The sequence below is a fragment of the Macaca mulatta genome, chromosome X (assembly GCF_049350105.2).
Source record: "Macaca mulatta isolate MMU2019108-1 chromosome X, T2T-MMU8v2.0, whole genome shotgun sequence".
Classification (NCBI taxonomy): domain Eukaryota; kingdom Metazoa; phylum Chordata; class Mammalia; order Primates; family Cercopithecidae; genus Macaca; species Macaca mulatta.
The window spans coordinates 19,144,874-19,163,495 of record NC_133426.1 but is presented as its reverse complement, the minus strand read 5'-3'; the positions used below and the strand labels follow the sequence as shown (position 1 = coordinate 19,163,495).

The window sequence follows — 18,622 nt, the reverse complement described above, 5'->3', positions numbered from 1 at the left end:
GCAATTTTAAATAGGGTGGTCAGTGAAGGTGCCTAAAGGTAGGAAAGTGATAAGGGAGTGAACTTCACAGATAACTGGAGAAAATGTTCTTGGCGGAGGGAACAGCAAGGGCAGAGACTCTGAGGATGAAGCATGCCAGGCACACTCCAGGATGGTCAGCAGTAAGCAAGGGATGGGTGGAGAGCAACATGAAACAGGAAGGGCGCAAGACCTTCTTGCTCTGAGTGAGAAGGAACATCAAATGGAGGGTTTGAGCAGAGGAGTGACAAGATCGGACATGCATTTTAACAGGAGTACTCACTGTTATGCAAAGAATATATTTTAGGGGGTGTATCAGCTGTCACTTGCTGCATAACCCAAAACTTAGCAGCTTTGAACAGCAATGATTATGATTTTTCATGATTCTGTGGCTTCGCCAGGCACTTCTTCTGCTGGCTTCACCTGGGCTCACTTCTAAAACTGAAGTCAGCTGTAGGGTCAGGTGTGGCTGGAAGATCCAAATGACCCTGTACACATTTGGCCACTGGTGTTGGCTACTGATGGTGTGCCTCAGCTCTCCACTATGTGGTTCTAATCCTGGTAGACCAGCTTTCTTACCTGGTATGCAGAACTCTAAGAGAGTGAACAAGGGAGCAGCAAAGCCTCTAGAGGCTTAGGTTTGGGAACTCACACGTGGTTAACTTCTGCCACATGCTATTGGTCAAAGCAAATCACATGGCCCGCCCACATTCAAAAGGATGGAGGAATATGCTCCACCTCTGGCTAGGAGGAATAGCAAAGTTGCATTGCAGAGGTACATGCATATTGCAATGGGAGGAATTTGTGGCCATTAAACAGTCTATCACAGGGACAAGGACAGAAGCAGGGAACAGGAGAATATAGCAGTAATTCAGGGGAGAGCTGGTGGTGGCTTGAGCCAGGGTGGTGGGGATAAAAATGTTGAGAAGTTGGATGCAGGATATATTCTGAAGGTGGAACCAACAGGCCCACATCATTCATTTCCATCATAAGAGCTCTTGGCATTGCTGTTCTGCTTTCATTCATTTCTAACTGCTTCCTCTCTCTTTCTCTCTCTCTCTTCCTTTCATACACACAGGAGGCTCTGTCCTCCCCACCTTCTCTCCATCTGCACTTACTTCTCTGGCAATCCCAGCCACTCTCACACCTAGGGACCCTTAGCTGGAACTCTCCAGCCCAACATCCTAAGTGATGGCCTTACACTTCCCCCCTTTGCCCACCTGTTCTACCTCAAGATGATGCTGGTATTTCAGACTCAACATTTTGAAGGCTGAAGTCATTTACTCTTCTCCACAAGGTATGGCTTTCAATGTCTTGCTTTCTTACTACTATTCTCTACCCTCCTAGGTGTAAACTTTTGGTCAGTGTTCGATACATTTTACTCACTTACCTCCCCATCCAGTCAGGCCCCATTTGCAGCGCTTCTGCGAGCCTTCTTTCACGGCTTGCCAATCCTTTCCCATCACCACTGCCCCCAGTCACTGCCATTTTTTTTTAACTTTCTTGCCAGGAATGTTCTAACAGTACCCAAGTAGACTCCCTGCTTGCTGTCTGTTCAGTCTATCCTTCACAGATTTGTAACTTATTCTTCCTAAAGCTCAAGAACCCACCATGGCTCCCTGCTCCCTACTATGTAAAAATTCAGACTCTCAGATCACCATTCTAGGTGTCTTGAACACTTTCTCCAACCTACCTCTAGCCCTGTTTCCCACTACCTGGTGTGTGTCCAACTAAACTGTAGTTCCTAAGGAGTTTTCCAGACTACTGTCTCTGTTGCTGCTGTTTTCTGTGCTGAGGGTTCCCTTTCCAAATCACTGCTGTTTCATTTCTCTTGCCTTTTTTTTTTTTTTTTTTTTTTGAGACTGAGTCTCGCTCTGTCCCCCAGGCTGGAGTGCCATGGTGTGATCTCAGCTCACTGCAACCTCCACCTCCCTGGTTCAAGCAATTCCCTTGCCTCAGCCTCCTGAGTAGCTGGGATTATAGGCACATTGCCACCACGCCTGGCAAATTTTTTTGTATTTTTAATAGAGACGGGTTTCACCATGTTGGCCAGACTGGTCTTGAACTCCTGACCTCAGGCAATCCGCCTGCCTTGGCTTCTCAAACTGCTGTTATTATTTCTCTTTATTTTTATGCCATGTCTCAAGTATCTAGGTGAGATGGCCCTATATGTCTTTTGTGAGTTCCTCTACACTTGAATTTGTGTGATTTTAAGATACCACATTCTTGCTTCTGTTGTTACTAATTATGTGTAGATCTTATTCCCTTCCACCCTAGTGTCTTGGAACATAATGACCTCATCTTCTTTTTTAAAATGTCCTGTAGTTCCTAATGCACCGTGTGGTGGAGAGGAGTCACTCAGGGTATCGAAGGGAAGTTAATGTTTGGTAAAGCCAAAACAGAAAGCTGTATTCCCACTATGGTGGTTGGGAATTCAGTCCCCAGGTCAGAAAATCACTGCCTTTGGCTCCTTCAAGAAAGTCCTAGGAGTTTTTCTCCAGTGGCTTCAGAAGGTAGTGGCGGTAGGTGCAGAAGCAAATGAAGCTTCGTCTTCTGCTCAGGGCGTGGTGGCTGTGGATAAGATCTATCCTGGATATCATCTAACCCACCCTCTCCAGTGCGGACATGGAGCATATGGCTCAGGGAGGTGGGGAGCTGGTCCAAGATCACAGGGCTGGTTAGTGGTGAATCTGGGACTACAATCCTGCCTGGAGTTCAGCTCTTCTCTGCCCCAAAGTTGGGCCTGCTTGACTTCTGGAGAAGCAACCCTCTCGGCCCTCTTCTCAGTATAACTTTTCATAGTAGAAGAAAATAAAACAGTCACATCTAGAAGGAGGTAGAATTTAAAATTCCCAAAACACACAGGAAAAAAAAAGGTTGAATTTTGTTGACTAAGCTAGGAAGGACTTTCTTGGTGTCCTCTGATCTGTCTGAGGCTATTTGTATTATGCCTCAGAATTGATAAAGCCATATTTTAACTGATTTCAATGATAACTTCTCCTTTGAAGAATTAATATTTTGTTGTTGAAATCTCTTGCTGTCACATGAGTGACAAAATTACTACTAGCAAGTCTTTGGTATAAACTGTGCCACTTAAAGACACTTGTGTTGTTACTTCATTAATTGAGTTCTTTTTTCCTGCCTATAATTTTCATACTTGTTCATAGAACAGAAATGAACTTATTATGTATAGAAAAGGGTAAAGAAGAGAGTGAACTTGTCACTGTTAACCTTTTGGTATAAAAATACGATTCCCAATTTTGTATCCTGTTCCTTATCCTGATAGAGTAGATCGCTGTCACTGGCCTTACTTTGCCACTGCTCCTGTAGTTATTTGGGATCCTGGATTTTGGCAATACTGCTTCCTGCAGGAGAAAACAACTCCATATTGTTAAAAGCAAACAGCTTGCAGAGAAATGGCCTACCATTGATGCCATTTCGATGTAATAAAAAAATACTCAATGCATAATTAGAATCCAACTTTAGAAACAAGGTTTAGGTGGGCAGCGTGGCTCATGCCTGTAATCCCAGCTACTTGGGATGCTGAGGTGGGAGGATCGCTTGAGCCCAGGGGTTCAAGGCTGCAGCTATAATCGTGCCACTGCACTCCAGCCTGGGTGACAGAGTGAGACCCTGTGTTTAAAAAAAATGAAAAAAAAAATTAACTGGGCATGATGGCACAAACCTGTGGTCCTAGCTGCTTGGGAGGCTGAGGTGGAGGGATTGCTTGGGTCCAGGAGTTCCAGGCTGCAGTGAACTATGATTACACCTCTGCACTCCGGACATCAAATCATGGTGATCTTCTGGGAGTAGGATTAGAATTGAGTTTAAATTTCTTTTGTGTACTTCGTGATGATTTCCCTATTTTATACAATCAGTGAGGCTTTTATAATAATCTTATTAACAAAAAAAAAACCTCCCTGGTGTAAGTTACTGTGTTGCTATTATGACTTTTTTTTTTGTTTTGAGGCCGAGTCTCGCTCTGTCACCCAGGCTGGAGTGCAGTGGTGCGAACTAGGCTTGCTGCAGCTTCCACCTCCCAGGTTCAAGCGAATTCTCCTGCCTCAGCCTCCCGAGTAGCTGGGATTACAGGCATGCACCACCACAGCTGATTTTTGTATTTTTTTTTGTAGAGATGGGGTTTCACCATGTTGGCCAGGCTGGCCTTAAACTCCTGGCCTCAAGCGATCCACGTGCCTCGGCCTCCCAGAGTGCTGGGATTACAGGCATGAGCCATGGCGCCTGGCCTATTATGACATTTTTGAAGTTACTAGAGAGCTGCATGTGGCTGTTTGTGAAGGTGGTGGTGGGAGGCAAGGGGAATAGGCAACAACAAACTTAAAGAAAGAAAACTTTTCATGAGAAAGTTGGTTTATACCATTATTTAAACATTTTTTGTTGTAATATAATCAGACTTTGGTGGTTCTGTAATTATAGGTATCGCAAAGGGTTTGAACTCCAGTCATCTCTCTATTCGGGAATTAATCTTGCAGTTTTGCTGATAGTTGCTGGACAACAATTTGAAACTTCCTTGGAACTAAGGAAAATAGGTAAAGCTGTTTATTACTGCAGATGTTGATGCTTTGATTATACAAGTTTGGCATTAAAAATTATGTTGAAATAACTAGCATTATGTCATTATATTTCTGTTCTTTTTTTGAGACAGAGTCTTGCTCAGTTGCCCAGGCTGGAGTGTAGTGGTGCGGTCTTGGCTCACTGCAACCTCCACCTCCTGGGTTCAAGCAATTCTCCTGCCTCAGCCTCCCGAGTAACTGGGATTGCAGGTGCGTGCCCACCACCATACTCAGCTAATTTTTTTTTTTTTTGTATTTTTAGTAGAGATGGGATTTCACCATGTTGGCCAGGCTGGTCTCGAACTCTGGACCTCAAGTGATCCGCCTGCCTCAGCATCCCAAAGTGCTGGGATTACAGGCGTGAGCCACCGTGCCCATCCTACTAGCATTATATTTCAAAAGTAACAATCAGTTACTTTTCCTACAGCGTACTTGAGACAGCAGCCAAAATAAAATACCTGCTTATCCTCAATATGACAGAAACTAAGAAAGAGTTTTCTGACTATCTAAAATTCAAATCCTTAAGGTGTCCGGCTGAACAGTTTGTTGGGAAGAAAAGGGAGTTTGGAGAAAATGAACAATTACTGGGATGTGGGTCAGTTCTTCAGCGTCAGCATGCTGGCCAGTGATGTCGGGAAAGCCGTCCAGGCAGCAGAGAGGTTGTTCAAACTGAAACCTCCAGTCTGGTGAGTTGTGTCTGTGTGTTGTCATCAGCCATCTCAACACATGACCTTGTTCTGAAATGTCTTCCTCAGGGAAAAAAACGTGGAAGTGCAAAAACAGTAATAATCACTATGTTTCTCCTTCTGACTTTTCATTAAAGCAAAGTTAGCACAGACACAACTGCTCTGAGAATTCCCTTGCTTTTATGTGAAGGGAGGGAAAGACAGATCCACACAGAATATATCCCTGCCTGCTCCATCCCTGAGATTAGGCCTTCTATCCTATTATAATTTCTGCAGGTTGTCTAGGTCCTTAAGAGCAAAATACTCTTGGCTACTAGTATGTATTATGCATTTGTGAGAAAGCATATAATAAAGTGAAAAAAGCACACCAAGAAAATGTTTATCACAAATGAAAACTGGAACTAAAAGAACAATAATAGGGTGTGGTAAATAAAATGGTGGCACAGCAACAGCCTTACACAGCCATTTAAATGTGCGGGAAATAATGTTTGGAGACGTGGAAGTGTGTTCGTGGTTTGTTGTAGAATAAGAAAAGCCAGCTCCTGGGTAGATTTTCCTGTATCAGTGGTTCTCAAATTGTATTGTGCGTCAGAATCAACCTATGTTGATTGAAACACAGACTGGGCATAGTGGCTTATACCTGTAATCCCGGCACTCTGGGAGGCCGAGGTGGGAGGATTGCTTGAGCCCAGTAGCTTGAGACCAGTCTGGCTAATAGAGTGAGATCCAGTCTCTACCAAAGAAAAAAAATAGCCAGGCATGGTGACACACGCCTGTGGTCCCAGCTACTCGGGAAGGCTGCGGTAGGAGGATCGCTTGAGCCCGGGAGGTCAAGGCTGCAGCGAGCTGTGATTACATGACTGCAGTCCAGCCTGGGTGACAGAGTGAGACCCTCTCTCAAAAGTAAATAGGTAAAATAAAGAAATAAAACACAGATTGCTGGGCCCACTCTCAGGATTTCTGGCTCGGTAGGTCTGGGGTAGAGCCTGAGAATTTGCACTTACAAATTCTAAGCTGCTGCTGCTGCTCTGGTGACCACACCTTGAGAACCGTTGTTCTATATGATCTTGTTTTAATTAAAAATATGTGTTTGGCATGTGACTTGTAGGGAAAGGCCCAGGTAGGGTGGGCGGTATCAGATTTCCCCGTAGACATGAAGCTCCGTTAGAATCGTGGTTATCTTATTGATTGCTATAGTCTCATAATAAATGCTCAATAGATACTTGTATAATCAATAAATGGTGAATGATTTTCTTCAGAATATTGACAGTGGTTGTGTCAGGGAGATAGCCTTATAAGGATTTTTATTCTGTTTTTTTTTTTTTTTTTCTTACCTTTGTTTTCTGGTTTTTCTTACCTTTGTCTTCTGATTTTTCCTAAATGCATATGGATTATTTTTATAACTTTAAAAAACATACTTTTAGGCCGGGCACGGTGGCTCAAGCCTGTAATCCCAGCACTTTGGGAGGCTGAGACGGGCGGATCACGAGGTCAGGAGATCGAGACCATCCTGGCTAACACGTTGAAATCCCGTCTCTACTAAAAAAATACAAAAAACTAGCCGGGCGCGGTGGCAGGCGCCTGTAGTCCCAGCTACTCGGGAGGCTGAGGCAGGAGAATGGCATGAACCCGGGAGGCGGAGCTTGCAGTGAGCTGAGATCCGGCCACTGCACTCCAGCCTGGGCGACAGAGCAAGACTCTGTCTCAAAAAAAAAAAAAAAAAAAAAAAAAAAAAACCCAAAAAAACCCCACATACTTTTAACCATTTGTGTTCATTGACCATCCCTTACATCCTAGTTCAGCGGGTCAGTCCGGATTACCGGGGGTAGGAATCTCTTCAGTCATAATTAGTTTGATCCTATTTCTTCCCAATCTGAAGGAACTTAAATTTGGCCCTCGAACCCCTTGAAAGTTCTCTGAGGCTGAGAGGACACAGAGCCAGGCTGGGCCTCTAGCCCTCCTGGAGTGGCTGCTATTTGAAAAGTACGAATCTTAAAGTGCATTGCTGTTATCTGGGCAAGATGGAGCCGACTTCAGGGAGTGGAGACCCCAGGATTGGATACAATCCCATTACGTCAGCACCTGGGCTCACTTATAGGACTTACACTGTTATTACCTGTTGTTAGGAGTCCCCAAGACCCTTCTTAGGTTCATGATTTGCTGGAAGGACTCACAGAACTCAGAAACGCTGTTATACTCTTAGTTATGGTTTATTACAATGAAAGGATACAGATTAAAATCAGCAAAGGCAGAAAGGTACATAGGGTAGAGTCCAGGAGAGACCAGGTGCAAGCTTCCAGTTGTCCTCTCCCGGTGGAGTCATGTGGACAGTGCTTAATTCTCCCAGCAAAAATGTGTGACAACATGCATGAAGTCTTGCCAACCAGTAAAGCTCATTGAGCCTTAATGTCCAGGGTTTTTATTGGGGATGGGTCACGTGGGCATGGAGTCCTCATGTGGCTGATATTAATACCTCAGCTCCAACCTCTCCAGAGGTCAAACTGATACAATGTGGCCCAGGACACGGACTGTGAATCATATCGTTAGCATAAACTGTCTAGGATGGCCCAAGGTCCCAGATAAACAGAGATGCTTTTAGCTGGCAGTATATCCCAAGGGCTTAGAGGTGATCTCCCAATAGCCAGTCCAGGGCCAGATCTTTCTTTTGAATGTGTAGAGTTTGGACAGCACAGGCCTGCTGAGTACCCAAGCAAGTCAGTTGGAGTCTAGCTGGCCTATCTTCCCAGGATAGCTCCAGCTTTTATCCTCAAAGAGCAAAATAATACTATGATATATAATACTATGATATAAATAATACTATGATATATAATAATACTATGATATAAATAATATGATATAAATAATATGATATAAATACTATGATATAAATAATACTATGATATATAATAATACTGCCTGGCACCTATGTTCCAAAAAGTTCAATATGCCTGAAAAGAGCACAAAGGTGTGGTCAGAGTCAAGATGTCATAACATCAAAATCTACCTAGTCAGATTCTAATTTTTAAAAAAATAAAAGACAGTGAGTTTGACTAGTGATTGCCAGGAGTAAGGGAGTGGGTGGGATGGGAGGGAAGTAGGCATGATGGTGGGAAGGCAACACGAAGGGTCCCTGTGGGGATGGAAATTTCTCTGTCTTGCCTTGTATCAGTGACAACATCCTAGTTGTGGTATTGTACTATAGTTTTTGTAGGATGCTTACCATTGGAGTAAACCTGGTCAAAGATATATGGGTTCTCTCTGTATTGTTTCTTAGCACTTCATGTAAATGTAAAATTACCTCAAAGTAACATGTTTAATTAAAAAGAAAATGAGTTTGAAATTTTGTCATTTTGTAATTGCTTTGAACTTTGAACTACAGCTGACCATTGAACAATGTGGGGGTTAGGGGCTCAGTTGAAAATTGACCAAAAACTTAACTACTAATAGCCTGCTGTTGACTGAAAGCCTTACCAATAACATAAACAATATTTTGTATTTTATATTTTGCAAAAAGTGCAGGATTTTTGCAACCGCTGACATAGCTGCAGTGACGGCTTCATGAATTTCCTTTTCTATTTTTGCAACGATTTTTAGGCTGGATTCATTTGTCTTGAAATGGCCGCAGCTGTAACTGCAGAACTCAATCTGCAGTACATATCAAGCAATTCAACTTTTTCTGGTAATGTCATGACTTTTCTCTGCTTCTTGGGAGCGTTTCCAGTATCACTAGTGGCACTCTGTATGGGTCCCATGGTGTTACTCAAGGTTTATGGTATTGCACTAAATACAATGAAGAATGCACGAGAACCGTGAGTGATCACTTTTTACTATGATCTGCAATTTACTGGAGAGATGAACTGCTCGTGCAAAAATGATCAGTCTCACATGGTGGAGTTTTTTGTTGTTGTTGTTTGTGTCTGAGACAGAGTCTCGCTCTCTCACCCATGCTGGAGTGCAGTGGCGTGATCTCGGCTCACTGTAACCTCTGTCTTTCAGCTTCAAGCAATCCTCCTGCCTTAGCCTCCCGAGTAGCTGGGACTATAGACGCCTGCCACCGCATCCAGCTAATTTTTGTATTTTTAGTAGAGACGGGATTTCGCCATGTTGGCCTGGCTGGTCTTGAACTCCTGACCTCAGGTGATCTGCTCGCCTAGGCCTCCCAGAGTGCTGGGATTACAGGTGTGAGCCACCGCGCCTGGCCACATGGTGGAGTTTTAAGCAGATACTTATAACATGAGCTCACCACAATAGCAACAGGAGGTGGCTACAAAATTCTTACAGTGGTGCAGTATGCACTACAGTTAATTTTATGCAGTCTTGATTTAATACTGCATCTTTACGTTTGTTTATATTTTTCTTGACTGGGAATGGTGCCATATACAGTCTGTAAGTGTTTGTGTGTGTAAGTTTTGGTACATTTTAACTTTTTATAAGAGATTTGTATATATTTTGGGTAGTAAATGATAAAATAGACTAGTGTCTACGTATATTTTATGCATTCATGGCATACCTAGCTTTTTCTATTTTTTTTTTTTGATATTTCTAGGCTGCACACTTCATCTGCAAAGTTTTCCAAATTGTCGCACATCTCCAGAACATTTTCCAATGTATTTATTGGGAAAAAAAATATGTGTGTAAGTGGACCTCCACAGTTCATACTTGTGTTGTTCAAGAGTCAGCTGTGCCTGCCTTTGTTATTTAAAACAGTTATCACATGCTTTCCAATCTCCCATTTTAGACAATAGGTACTAAAATTGAGGTTTAGCCCAATGTTGGTAAAAAGCCACGTTGTGTTATTTTGTTGGATGGACTTACTTTGCCTACTGCTTGGGTTTTCTTAATTAGTTTTGTGGCTGCTGAGCAGTCATTTATGAAGCACTCATGATATAATATGAACTTAAGTGAATAAAAGCTTTTGGAAAGCTTCTTTTAGGGACTTGAATTCAATTTCTTTAGGAATCCAATATGTTGCTGTTTGTGATTTTTCCAGGTACCTGCGATCATTAGTTCAGAACTTGTTACTAATTCGGCGCTTCAAGAAACCCATTATTGAACACTCACCCAGGCAAGAGCGGCTGAACTTCTGGTTAGATATAATTTTTGAGGCAACAAATGAAGTCACTAATGGACTCAGATTTCCGGTAAGATATGCTAAATCCATTTTTTTTTTAAGATTAGGAAAAAAACTAGGGAATGGTCCTATTTAACTATTGAATACTCTGAACTAAAGAAAGCCGTAGAGTAATTTTAAATGTTGGGATAAACATCAATCTTATGTGAAATCAGTAAGTGATAGATCAGCTCACTGATAGATCGTTGGCCGTATCCTCTGTAGTAGTCATTCTCAATTGGAAGCAACTTTGTCCCCCTAAGGTACCTCTGGCAATGTCCAGAGACATTTTTGGTGGTCATGACTTGGGGAGAAGGTGGCGCTACTGGCATCTGGTGGATAGAGACCAGGGATGCTGTTGAACATCCCATAATGCAAAGGACAGCCGTCTCCAATAAAGAATTATCCAGCCCAAAATGTCACTAGTGCCAAAGTGGACACACTTTCCTCTAAAATAATGTAGCACCACGAGTGGAAACTTGGAATTCAGCATGGTTTCCTGTTAAGCTTTGGATTGCCTGTAAGGCCACTAATTAATATTTAAAACGTATCAAAAAGGCAAAATTGCTTTTAGCTTTTCATGGAATTTTTGTTTTAATGTTATGACCATCTTAGAGTCATGAGTGAAATATGTGAATGTCTTGGAAATTGAACTTCAGATAATTGTGTTCCATATTTATGCTTTGAGAGTTTGTGAACAGCCCATTTCCAAGAATTTCATTAAGCATCTAATAAGAGATTGTTTGAAATGATTGATAATTATTTTGTTGCTGGTTAATAATACATTTTAAAATCTTTTTTTAGTTACGAAATATTTCAAACCTACTGAAAGGTACAAAAAAAAAAACGGAGCAGACAACAGCATAATCTCTAACCAGGTTTAGTGATCTTAAACATGTTGCTTTGTTTTGGAGATTTATTCCCTCTCTCCCTCCCCATCTCGCCCCTCCTCTTTCTCTTCCCCTCCTTTTTTTTTTTTTTTTTTTTTTTTTTGTTTGTTGTTGTTGTTTTTTGTTTTTTGAGATGGAGTCTCATGCAGTGGTGTGATGTCGGCTCACTGCAACCTCCACCTCCTGGGTTCAAGCGATTCTCCTGCCTCAGCCCCATGAGCAGCTGGGATTACCGGTGCACACCACCACACTCATCTAATGGTTGTATTTTTAGTAGAGACGGGCTTCACCATGTTGGCCAGGCTGGTCTCGAACTCCTCACCTCAGGTGATCTGCCCACCTTGGCCTCCCAAAGTGCCCTCCTCTTTCTCTCCCCACTTTCTTCCTTTCGCTGCCTTCTTCCCTCCTTTTCCCCCTTTTCTCTTTCTTCCCCCTCTCTCCTTTCTCCCCTCTCCTCCTAGCTCCCTTTCTCCCCACCCTTTCTCCCCACCCTTTCTCCCCACCCTTTCTCCCCACTCTCCTCCTCCTCACCCTCTTCTCCCTCTCTCCCTGCTCCTCCTCTCTCTTAACAAAATAACACCTTACTGATGGGCCATCACCTTTTTTATCTCCTTGCATCTTTCCCCCCACCTCCAAAGAGATGGCATCTCAATATGTTGCCCTTGAACTCCTGGGCTCAAGTGATCCTCCGACCTCAACCTCCCAAAGTGCTGGGATTACAGGCTTGAGCCACTGTGCCTGGCCCTCAGTGAGGATTTATTGAGTACGGACCTCCCCACCTCCTCGCTGGGCAGGGTGCGCTGTGGTGCGCTGTGTTTCCTACCCGTGTACGTTAACAGGCATCTCTTCTTGTTTCAGGTTCTGGTGATAGAGCCAACCAAAGTGTACCAGCCTTCTTACGTTTCCATAAACAATGAAGCCGAGGAGAGAATGGTTTCTTTATGGCATGTCTCACCCACAGAAATGGTAAGGAGGAAAACTCACAAGCAATTGAATCAAAGATTAAATTTTCAAATAGGGAAGTCTAAATGGTAGTATTTGAAGGAATAGGCACCCGTGTTTAACTCCTGAATTTTGAGAATATATGAGAGAGTATGATCACAGATGAGAGAAAGCAGGTTTTTCCATTATGTGTGTGTGTATGCATATGTGTGTGTGTGGGCATGTGGTGAGGTGTGGGGGGGAGGAATGTGTGTGTGTGTGTGTGTGTGTGTGTGTGTGTGTGTATAAAAACATTAAATACAAGTTGGTTAGTTTTTTTTATATAGTTAAACCATAGGGAAGTGAGTAGAGGATACAGGCTGGTGTGTTGGTTCACACCTATAGTCCCAACACTTTGGGAGGCCAAGGCAGGTGGATTGCTTGAGCCCAGGAGTTCAAGACCAGCCTGGGCGACACAGCAAAACCCCATCTCTACAAAAAATAAATTTAAAAAACTAGCCGGTCATAGTGGTGCACATCTCCCAACTGCTTGGGAGGCTGAAGTGGGAGGATCGCTTGAACCTGGGAGGCCGAGGCCACAATGAGCTATGATTGCACCACTGCACTCAAGCCTGGGCAACAGTGAGACCCTGTCTCTAGAAAAATAAAATAGTAATATATTTTTAGAAGCACTTAGACTGGCTTTCTTGATGAATCTCAACCATTACTGGATCCTGTGGCTTTCTAGATAAAACTCAAGACTCTTTTACTGAGTGTTCAAGTCCCTCTGTATACAATCCTGCCCCCTCCCTTCCTCTTTCTCTCCAGCCCTCAGTGCCAGTCAGGCTGTCTTCTTACCAGCCCCTGAACTGTTCCTGCTGGAGCTCCTGTCTACCCTTTTATTTCCATCCTTGTTCCTTTTGGGATTTCCTTCTTCCGATTATCCAAGTCCTAGCTTTTGCAAAGCCATCTTTAACCGCCCCTTCGTTCCTTGCACAGAGTGTCTCTAGGCTACCAACTGCCTGTATCATGCACAGAAGACCATCCTAAGAATGCCCATACATGACTTCTATATGTTTGTGGCTGTAGGAGCTACGGAATAGTTACCCACTCCTGAACAAATGCCTGTTGATTATGACATAAAATGTGTTGTTTACTTAACTAGTAAATGTTCCTCCCAAATCAAGTTCTCTAAAGCCATCCTGGAATAGACCTGCCATCGGGAAAGACTTTGGAAACTCATGTGGCTAAGCTTTCTGTATATGTGCAGTCTCCTGCAGGTGGCTGTGGGTCAGACAAGACTCTCTCGAGTCTGCCCTGGCTCCCATTTCTGTGTCTGAATGCAAAGGCAGACTCCTGCTGTCTGCCACTATCCTCTCTGCATGACTTTGGACTCATGTCTCCTCTGAAATACACTTAGCCTTTCTATGCAGTTGGATGTGATTTGCTGACTTTCATAGTCTCATACCCTCTTATGAGAAGCCTCCAGTGGCTTCCTGTCTCATGCAGAGTCAAAGCTGATGTCCCGAGGGTGGCCTAGAGGCCCTGCATGATCTTCCCATGAGCTCTCCACCCTCTTCTTCCACTCCCACCCCAGTCACTCCACTGTAGCCATATTTGCCTGTTTGTTGGTCCCTGAATGTGCCAGGCGCACCCCTGCCTCAGGGCCTTTGCACTTGCTGTTCCCTCTGCCTGGAAGTCTTCCCCCAGGCATCCGTGTGGCTTCCTCCTTCCCCTGCTTTAGCTTTCTGTTCAGAAGTCATCAGCGACGCCTTCCCTGAACATCCTGTTGAATAACGTGACCCCCTGCCCTATCTGAATGCCCTTCCCTGCTTTGTTTGTCTTCATAACACTTTTCACCGCCCCCCCATGCTATGATTTTACTATTTAATCTATTGTCCATCTCTCTTCACTCATATGTAGGGCCCATGAGGGCAGGAATTTTGTGGTTCTCTGCTGTGTCTTCAGTATTAGTACTTTGCCTAGCACATACATGGTAGGTGCTTGATCAACACATATAACTAAAACTTCTCCCTTCGGGAACCATCTTCCCCGTCTGTTCCTGTTGCCATTGCTGTGCTCAGTCACGTGGTTCTCATACTTTTCTTCTCTGGGTGGCTTAGTTGGTCACTTGTGACATTCCTCAGGCCAACCAAATGGATTTTTTTTTTTTTTTTTTTTTTTTTTGAGACAGGATCTCACTCTGTCCACTCCAGCCTAGGCTGGAGTGCAGTGGAGTGATTTTGGCTCACTGCAACCTCCACTTCCTGGGTTCAACTGATTCTCCCACCTCAGCCTCCTGAGTATCTGGGACTATAGGTGTGTGCCACCATGCCCAGCTCATTTTTGTATTTTTAGTAGAGACGGTGTTTCACCATGTTAGCCAGGCTGGTCTCAAACTCCTGACCTCAAGTGACCACTCCCCCCCACTCGGCACCTTGGCCTCCCGGAGTACTGGAATTACAGGTGTAAGCCACCACACCTGGCCCAAATGGATTTTCCTACTTAAAATTATTTTCTGCAGTTGGCGATGTATTGATGTTGTTGCCTATGGATTTTCCAAAACTGGAGTTTCAGATGTTCCTTCTCAGGCTTAGCTTTGTGCAAAGTGTAATGGTAGTGAAGGGAGGGGACCAAGTTAGTTTTTGTTTGTAAGTGCAACTTGGTGCTGCTTGAAATCCCAGTTAGTTTTTCTATTAGTCATGGTAGGCTAGCTTCTAAAACAAACAGCCTCCAAATCTCAATATCTTAACATGATAAAAGTTTATCTATGCCTCATATCATATCCAGGTTGCAGAGGGTGGCATTTGGGGGGCATTCCATCTTGCACTGTATGGGGAAAGAGGAAATAGAGGGTTGCTGTGGAGTTTATGAGTCACGCCTGCAGGCGATGCACGGCATTCCTGCTCTCATCCCATTGGTCAAAACTCCACTGTATATCTCTCTAGCTGCAAGGGAGGCTGGGAAATGTAGTTCAGCTTTCTGTTCAGGGAGAAGAGGAAGACTGATGAGTGCTGAAAGGTATCTGCCACAGTCTTGCCTCTCCCAGTATTTTTGCAAGTCATTCAACGTAGGTGGGCTGTTCTCATGCTTGTTTTAGAGTTTGCCTACTATGTTGACAGAAGAGGAAAAGCCTCTCACTGTGTGTTTATTCTATGCTTATTATTTCTATCTGAAACTTAGATTATTTCAAATTTACATCATGTAAACTGGATTAGAGATACAAGCGAATTTTTATAATACATAAGAAAATGTTTCTGGTGTTCCAAGTTATACAAGGTTTATTGCTCTAACCCGTAAAAAAAAATCACTACTGGCAGGTAAAATAGCAGAAATGATTGACCATAGAATGAAACAAAAAAAAAATCTTTTGCTTAAAAAAACTCAAACTATTGACTTCTGTCTTTGATAACTTGCAGAAACAAATGCACGAATGGAATTTTACAGCCTCTTCCATAAAGGGAATAAGGTAAGAACATAGGAGAAAATGGAGTTACTGTTTTAATGCAAATGATGATAATGTTTTATGCACTTTAATGTTTCCACTTATTCATAATATGGAATGTTGTTATTTTTAATGGAATCCAAAATGTCCTCTTCTGTTTTGTTGTCCTGCCTGAGCTAGTTATTAATACTAGTGTACTCCTGGTAAGAACTTCTTGGATTGTTATAATAGAGTAGCTTTGCTCATACTCAGCAGACTAAACTCACTTGTGTCATTTTTTTTTTAAAAGAAGTGATCTGTAGGAAGAGAAGATGTATCTTTTTTGAGCCAAAGATGTTCAAGTGCTCAGTGACTCTGAGAACTGAAGCCAGGAGATGACTAGTAGCGACACTTGGGTTGGGATCTTGTGGACAGACTAATGGAGCCGGGAGATTTTTTTCAGGGAGGGCATGAGGTGGTGTATTCTGGGGAGAGGCGTAGCTCTTGGCATTTTGGATCAGGAGTGGTAACCATTTGGGCCTGAGCTGTGTGGCCTCACCCGAGCAGGGCTAAACATCTCAGCTGCACTTGTCACCCTGGCAGTTCATTCGAGGGTGAGACTGGCTCTGAAGTAGATGTGAGTTCTAATCTCTCTTTGCTGTGTGATGTTAGGAAAGTCACTCAGCTGCTCTAAGTCTCAGTTTCTTCACTATTTTCTTCAAATAAAGGGCTTGGACTAGAACATTCCTTTCTCTGATTCTGAGGCTACCTCAGCCACTGAATGAATCCCCAGTTATTTCCAGACACAGTGTGATCCTGTCCTGGAAACATCAGTATTGAAATTAGAATACCGTCAGTATCACTTAAAAGGAGGGAAATAATTTAAGTACAAAGTAGTGCGTTGGGGTGATACTGCCCAGGAAATGCAAGGCAATTTGAAATACACTAAGCAAAGCATACACAAAGCAGCAGAAAAGGGAATAAAATATGGTCTCTGTCCTCGTCTGTACCTGACTCTACAGCTCATCCAACAAGCAATATTCAGCTTGCCTGGACATAGCTAGTGACAGAAAATCTGCTAGTAGATGATTTTTTTTTTTTTTTTCAGATAGAGTCTTGCTCTGTCACCTAGGCTGGAGTACAGTGGCATGATCTCGGCTCACTGCAACCTCTGCCTCCCGGGTTCAAGCGATTCTCCTGCCTCAGCTTCCAGAGTAGCTGGGACTACAGGCGTGTGGCACAATGCCTGGCTGATTTTTGTATTTTTTGTAGAGTCAGGGTTTTGCCATGTTAGTCAGGCTGGTCTCGAACTCCTGACCTCAAGTGATCCACCCGCCTCAGCGTCCCAAAATGCTAGGATTACAGGCGTGAGCCACTGTGCCTGGCAAAGATTTTCCAAAGTGTATTACTTAGTAACTGTGTTAGAGGAAGTAGTCAAGGACCTTCTGTTTGTGCCTCCTCATAGAGATACCTCTAGGTGCCATTTCAGCCATCAGTGGGAATTTACAAAGGGCCTGAGGGCGTATCAGCCTCGTCCCACCCCTCCCCGGGACTGATGTGACCTGAAGAGTATACTTTGAGCATTCCAGAGGCTCTCCAACTAACTGTGGTAGTTGCTTTACAGATTGATTTTCAAAACCTGCTCACTTATAATCTAGTTCTAATTCTTCTTGAATCTCCCCTGTACTCTTGGTGTTCCAACCCAGTATTTGTCATGCAATCTATAACATAAAGAATGGTCTAGGACAGTTTGGATCTCAGGAAGAGATAACTTAGAAAGGATGAGATAAAGTGGCTTCAGTTTTTGAAGGGACAATTATAGAAGAGAATATAGTCTTCCTCTCCATAATACCTCCTGGCATGAAGGCCACTGCAGAGGCTTTGGCCCAGGGTGGGTGAAGAACTCTCTAACATACAATCTACTAGCAGATTTCCTGTCATTGGCTATGTCCAGGCAAGCTGAATATTGCTTGTTGGATGAGCTGTAGAGTCAGGTACAGACACTGGGTGGAGATGGACCAGATAACAAACATTTAAAGGCCTTTCTTGAGCTACAATGCCATATTTATTTCCATTTTCCTTGTGTGGTCACAAATACTGTATCCTGATATTTTCTGAATCTAGAAATTCCCTTAATACCGCAATAAATTATTTCACAAATACCTTGGCTTTCTTTTTCATGAGATTATAAGCCCCTTGAGGACAGAGAACCATATTTTGCTCCCTTTTCTGTTGCCCGTATGCTTTGCTTAGCACTGAATTATATTAAGAGTAAGTTTATACTAAGGTCAATTGATAAATACCAACTCAAATATAAGCAAGATAAATGTCTCTGGTATTTAAATTTCATAGAGAAATAAAAGGCACACTTAGGGGGTGTTTGTTAAAACATTAATGAATCTTTCAGAAATTGATAAAATAGAAAAGATTGTGTCACAGATTTAGAATGGGTATCATAACTTATGTATAAACATTATGCTTTGAAATTTTACAGTCTATCAAAGTTTGATGAACGGTGTTGTTTTCTTTATGTCCATGATAATTCTGATGACTTTCAAATCTACTTTTCCACCGAAGAGCAGTGCAGTAGGTGAGTTATAGCCGATTCAGGTATTTGCAATCTGATTATGGCGAATCATTTTTAAAGGGCCTTTGTTCTGAAAGATATTTACTTGCTATTACTGTCTTTCTTGAAATGTTAACTTACATCTCAAAAAAGCTCTAAAATTTTCTATAATTCACATAGCAGGCAATTCAGCCATTTAAAATATACAACTTGGACAGGCGCAGTGGCTCACGCCTGTAATCTCAGCACTTTGGGAGGCTGAGGAGGGTGGATCACCTGAGGTTAGGAGTTGGAGACCAGCCTGACCAACATGGTGAAACCCTGTCTCTACTAAAAATACAAAATTAGCCGGATGTGGTGGCTCATGCCGGTAATCCCAGCTACTTGAGAGGCTGAGGCAGGAGAATCACTTGAACCCAGGAAGCAGAGGTTG

At 43.1% G+C, this 18,622-nt stretch overlaps 1 protein-coding gene across 1 annotated transcript in view; it reads left to right on the top strand.

The window, feature by feature from the left end:
- MAP3K15 (mitogen-activated protein kinase kinase kinase 15) overlaps positions 1 to 18,622 on the top strand; it is a 149,654-nt gene that overhangs the window by 83,585 nt on the left and 47,447 nt on the right. The window contains exons 8-13 of the mRNA XM_015127037.3: positions 4,456 to 4,568; positions 5,119 to 5,278; positions 10,269 to 10,419; positions 12,137 to 12,244; positions 15,619 to 15,668; positions 18,118 to 18,213. Of these exons, the coding sequence (XP_014982523.2) occupies positions 4,456 to 4,568; positions 5,119 to 5,278; positions 10,269 to 10,419; positions 12,137 to 12,244; positions 15,619 to 15,668; positions 18,118 to 18,213 (678 nt within the window). The remainder of the gene's footprint in view (positions 1 to 4,455; positions 4,569 to 5,118; positions 5,279 to 10,268; positions 10,420 to 12,136; positions 12,245 to 15,618; positions 15,669 to 18,117; positions 18,214 to 18,622) is intronic.